Source organism: Condylura cristata, unplaced genomic scaffold, assembly GCF_000260355.1.
Source record: "Condylura cristata isolate star-nosed mole 26May11 unplaced genomic scaffold, ConCri1.0 scaffold00006, whole genome shotgun sequence".
NCBI classification, from domain to species: domain Eukaryota; kingdom Metazoa; phylum Chordata; class Mammalia; order Eulipotyphla; family Talpidae; genus Condylura; species Condylura cristata.
In genome coordinates, this window is record NW_004567107.1 from 32810140 (window position 1) to 32816139 (window position 6000).

At 35.0% G+C, this 6000-nt stretch overlaps 1 protein-coding gene across 3 annotated transcripts in view; it reads right to left on the reverse strand.

The window, feature by feature from the left end:
• The window catches only part of VPS13A (vacuolar protein sorting 13 homolog A (S. cerevisiae)), a 159579-nt gene that overhangs the window by 37451 nt on the left and 116128 nt on the right, over positions 1 to 6000 (reverse strand). For all 3 annotated transcript variants that reach the window (XM_004677556.2, XM_004677558.2, XM_004677559.2), the window contains exons 51-53: positions 3746 to 3874; positions 3239 to 3372; positions 2576 to 2705 (exon numbers count right to left, since the gene is read on the reverse strand). In XM_004677556.2, coding sequence (XP_004677613.1) covers positions 2576 to 2705; positions 3239 to 3372; positions 3746 to 3874 — 393 coding nt within the window. The remainder of the gene's footprint in view (positions 1 to 2575; positions 2706 to 3238; positions 3373 to 3745; positions 3875 to 6000) is intronic.

The window sequence follows — 6000 nt, forward strand, 5'->3', positions numbered from 1 at the left end:
CTCTCCGAAGCCACTGCAGCAGGAGTTCAATAGGATATGCAGCCAGGCAGATGAACCACATGGACCAGCAGACCTTTCCTGTCCTTCCTGCTGCTCCCCTAAGCTGTGTATTTTAGCCAATCTGTCCTGCTCTTCACTCTGTCTCCGGTGAACCCTCTCACCTCCCACACCTCTCGCTTGTACCCCCCAGTTCTGTATGCATAAATAAATTTTTGAAAAAATAAAATCAATTATCACTTGTTCTTTTATTTTAAACCTTTAGTAACATTAATTAAAAGTCTGCTGGAGCAGACAATACTTTATGATGTGCAGCAATTTAGAAGAAAACCTGAAATGAAAAAAGGCAGAATATAGTATAAATTAAAGCAAGAAATTAGTGAAAACGAATATTCTCCTACAAAGCAAAACAATGGATTTTTGATGGGAAAAAAACTAATAAAACTAAACTGCTACCAAAATTTATAAATGAAAAAGGCGGCACACATCTTCAAAGTCAGGAATAAAAACAGTACATCACTACAGATATTACAATAAAAAGATTGTCATTTTTTATGTCACCATATATTTAAAAATCAGATAAAATAAACATGTTCATTCTTTATCAAAAAAAAAGAATGAATTGTCCTATATATAATAAAATAGAATTCATAATTTAAAATCTTCATACAAAGACAACTGCAGGCTACAGATGATTTGGTTTCCTTGGTGAATTCTAACAAACATTCTAGAAATAAATCACAACAATTTCATAACAATCTATTTTGAAAACTGTAACATCTTAAGTATTTCCCAATATATTTTAGAGGGTACCATGAGCTTAATATCAAAATCTGTTAAAGTCATTAGAATAGAGGAAAGTTATAGTCCCATTTCACTCATGAAAAATACACACAAAAGTCTTAAAATCTAGAGTCAATTTCAAAAATACATGGTTGGTCTAAAACTGGAAAAAAAAAGTCACATAATTTATTTTTACAACTAAGTTTAAATGTAATATAATAACTTGAATAAATTGAAAAAGCATGAAATTTCAGTATGCATACACCAACACAATATACTTTTACAAATCAGGAGCAGAAATCAATTTCCTTAATTTGATACAGAGTATGTATTTTTACAAAAACCTCTAACAGGGTCCTCCCCCATGGCACAGTGGGTTAAAAGCACAGTACTATGAAGCTGTCAAAGCTACTGCAGCACACGTTTAATCCCAAGCCAAGGAGGTGACCCACATGGCGTGGCAGAACTCTCTGGACCAGCTTACAAATACCCTCAGCAGTGTTATTTCAGTACGCCTGCCTGTTCTGCTCCCCACTCTCTCTGGTGAATCCTTTTACCCCCTGAACATCTGGCCTCTACCCCAATTCTGTATGTATAAATAAATCTTTAAAAAAAAAAAAAAACTATAACAAAGATATATTTAACAATGAAATGCATTTTTCTCTTCTAAAATGGAATAAGAGCCACTGATCTACTGATAAAAAGAAATCACTAATATTAAGAAAACACAGAATATGAGTCAAATTAAGCTGTATTTTGAAAAGAAAAGTTTCCAAAGTCATTTGGATCTTTATTAATATTGATTATGGATTATATTATCCATCGTATGTATGTAATTCATATATACATATAGTTTCATATGTTTTAAAAACAAATCAATAATACCATGCCACCTAGAAATAAATTCTTTATGGGTGGATTACTTAAATGGTCCTCACAGCAGCTAAAGATACCTAAAATGTCAGCCGATGCACAGAATATACCTGTTAATGAAGTGAATGCTGGAGCACTTCTGTAAGTATAGTTCACCCTTCATAACACAGGAAAAGCAAATAACAATACAGACAAATAAAACTACTTCTGGTTTTAAACATTTGTGATTAAATAATGCTTTTAAAATTAGGCTTAAAATTAGTAGGGCTGAAAAGAACACCTTAAAATAACTGCTCCAGGCCCTCCCTGGTGGCGCAGCAGGTTAAAGCACAGCACTGAGAAGCTAAAGCCACTTCCGCATGAGTTTGATCCCTGCCTGCCCCGGAGGTGACCACATGGTGTGGCAGACCTCTCCTGACCCGCCCGCTGCTCCCCTCAGCAGTGTACTTCGTTGATCTGCCTGTTCTGCTCCCCGCTCTGTCTCTGGTGAATCCTATCACCCTCCACATCTGTGGCCTGTACTCCACTTCTGTATGAATAAATAAACAAATCTTTAAAAAATAAAAATAAATAAAAATAAAAAATAAAAAAAAAATAACTGCTCCTTAGAACATCACAATAGGGTCCTCCCTGGTGGTTGAACGCATTGAAGTGAAGCACTATGAAGCTAGCCAGAGCCGCTTCAGCACCAGTACAATAACCAGCCAGGGAGGTGACCCACATGGTACACCAGATCTCTCCTGTCTCCTGGGATAGTCCCCTTAGCAGTGTACTTCATTGATCTGCCTATTTTGTTCCCTGCTCTGTCTCTGGTGAATTCTCTCAATGCACCTGCATCTCTGGCTTATACCCCAGTTCTGTGTGCACAAATAAATAAATCTTAAAAAAAAAAAAAAAACATAATAAGCAGTCCAGTACTTACATCCTTTTGTGTTACTTCACCATGGCTTTTTCCACATATCCACTTCAACTTTCTAGAACCCACTGGATCAGCCCATGTATAAAAGACTGCTTTTCCAGGAGGAAGGGAATCTTCATTTTCCTTGAGAGAGCTGATATAAGTAGTAACAATATGTGTAAACTAAGGTCAAGTATATGACTAAGAAAAAAATACAATAATGCCTTATTAATTGTATTCCATTAGCTGAGATTTGTAGTAGTTCTGATTGAGCAGACTGAAATTTTTTCCTTATAAGACACAGCAAAGAATCACAAAGTATAAATAACACAAATGTATTAAGATCTTACTAAGAGTATAAAATTCTCAACAATAGAGGAATATTTAAAATAGTTCCCAACTTGTCTGAGGGGAATATGTACTATGATCCCACTGGATGCCTGAAACCATGCATAGTCCCTAAGCCATTAACAGTGCTTATATTCTTTTTAATTTAAAAAAAAATTAGAACAATGTTTACTTCCTCCTTTCTCCACTTTGTGTGTCTGTCATCACCAGAGTTCCCCACATTCCTCCCTCCCTCCTTCCAAACTGCTTATATTCTTAAGAAATCATCATAAAAATAATATTTCATCACCTATACTCTGCTAAAATCAGAGGATACTGAATTTGTAGTAATCTTCATACCTTTGGCGATACTGAATATCATTATTCGTAGTGTCATTTATTAACAGAAATGTAGCAGCTCCATCATGATAATCTGAAAATTTAATCACTGTTGAATGCTCAGCCAAATTAACTTCTGCTATAATACCTCCAAGCTAGAAAAAAAAAAATTCTTTAATATGACCCAAAGTATATTTAAGTTTAATAAACTCCATAACTTAATACATTTTTATTTTTTAAATTCAGAATTTTATTCTTCAAGTCTGGAAAACCATCAATGTAGGTACTATTATTATATATATTATATCCAGATGTGGCTTATACTAGTATTCTAGGCACTGCAATTAGCTTTCTGTATAACAAATTGTTTCCAGTCTTCTATTTCCTCTTAGTGCTTTTCCCTTTTCATAAAATACTAGTTCATTTTTAACAAAAGCAAAAATAATCAGATAATTTTCAAAATATACTTAAGAATATTAGTAGCATATAGCATATTAACATCTCTACTCACACAAATACATTGCTTACCTCATCATTCAGACGCAATAAAATACAATTTTCTTGCTTATTAAAATATATCTTTTGGGGAGGGTCTTCACTTCCTTCAACTTGAATAAGAAGCTTACTACAAGCATCCACTGGCCAAAAGGGGATACACTAAAATATATATATATTGAATGTATTTATTTAAAAAAATTACATCACAAAGATCTATATCATTTTAATAAAGCCATCAGAATAGATCTAAAATAAATTTTTAAAAAATCTCTTTCAATACTGCTCTAACTTTGCATTGCTAGGCTAAACTGCTATAAACTCAGAGATGGCTTGTCACTTGACAGCATTGTACTAAGTAATGGGTTGTAAGTTTAAATAGTGTTGGCAAATAGATTTAATGTAGTTCACATCTACAGAAGGGTTGATAAATCCCAGTAAAATGAGAAAAGAGTTGAAAAATAATAAAGATGAGTTTAAGACAAGGCCATTTTCAGTAACTGAATTTTACTCTTTAGTAACTGAATGTTAACTAAATCAAGTTGTAGGTATCATTTCGTAAGAAAACTAGTTATTAAATAAATAATGGAAATACATTTTTTAATGTTTAATAAATTAAAAATTTTTAAGAAAAGTAGAAAAAGAAAACAAAACGAAAAGAGTAAAATAGAAGGTTGTTAAGTTATAATTGTTACTAGTAACTGTTGAGAGCTATAAAGTTTTTTAAGACCTAACATGTTATATACAATAAGCATATAAAGGCATGAAAATGTTATAGAATGAAAATATATACAGCAGAAAAGAAAGAGCTACAACCTTAGCACTTAGATATATAGAGCTCTACATTCAATAAGCCAAGAATACATGGGCTTTAATGAACAATCATGGAACAATTGTAAAAACAAATCACATTCAATCATTTATTTATTTTATCATTGTTCAATATGGTCCACATCTCCATATTTTACTCAGAGTTTAAAAAGCTCACCAAGTTTGGCATGAGTATCTTTTATTACTGACATTCTCTGTTCTCTACTACTTTCCCCTCTCCAGTAATTCTGGCCTCTTGTGCTATTCCTCAAACATGACATATATTCTCCCACTTTGGGGCCCTTATCCTGTCTGATACTTCAGTTTCTAATGTTCTTTCCTCAGATATCCACCTTGTATAGAAGTCTAACTCCTTCCTAAAATCTGTAATTTTTTAGCCATTAACACAGGTAATTAGGTGTTCACGTAGGCTTCCCAGGCCAAAGCTGCCAGCCCAGCCCAGGAAACAGCTAACACACTGCAGTTTCCAGGGCTCAGCCCCTCCTTCCAGCACTGGTATTACACACACCTGCTTCTTACCTTAGGCACCTCCTTTAAAGGCCTCTGCATCAGGGCACTTAGCAGATCTTTTACTCAGAAACCTCAAGTAGAAAAGAGGAAGGCTCCACTCTGACTCATTGCTCAGTACTTTTCTTTTGTGGATCTTCCTGCCTATCCCCCAGATTCATAAAACTGGAAAAGCCTATTGTTCAGCCTATTGTTCCCCTGACAGTAATAATCCCCTTGTGCCTGTGTTTATCCACCTGGCCCCTGACTAATTCTAGTCTACAGAAAAGGACTGGAGGGAGCTACTTCCTTCTCCAGTTTACCCTCGTGCTTAAAATATTGCAGTAAGTGATTGAAGGTTTGACTATTACTTTGCTTTTTGTTTCTCTTGATTTTGATCATGTCTTTATATGTTTACTCCAACACCAGGCAACATACACTCTAGCTCAGCTGAGTTCTTGACAATTGCTACCTCTCTCACACTTACCTAAATCAGCTTAAATATGACCTAAGTCATATACTTGATTACTGCATGTAAAAAATGCCCACCCCCTTGCTTTTCTTACTTTTTATACTGTTGTATTTTCCTTTCCCCCACTAGATGTCACTTTTAAACATATTATTAACTAACTGACTGTCATTATTAATTTAGTTTCCACATGCCCCTAATGAGATGTAAACTATAGGGACAGGTGTACTTCTTTTGTGATTTTATTAAAACAGATGTATCCTGGGCTCTCCCTGTTGGCACAGCAGGTTAAAGCACAGCACTAAGAAGCTAAAGCCACTTCCACATGAGTTTGATCCCCGCCTGCCCCGGAGGTGACCACATGGTATGCCAGACCTCTCCTGACCCACCCACTGCTCCCTTCAGTAGATCTGCCTGTTCTGCTCCCTACTCTGTCTGGTGAGTTCTCTCACTGCCCCTGCACCTCTGGCCAGTTCTGTATGCATAAATAAATCTTAAAAAA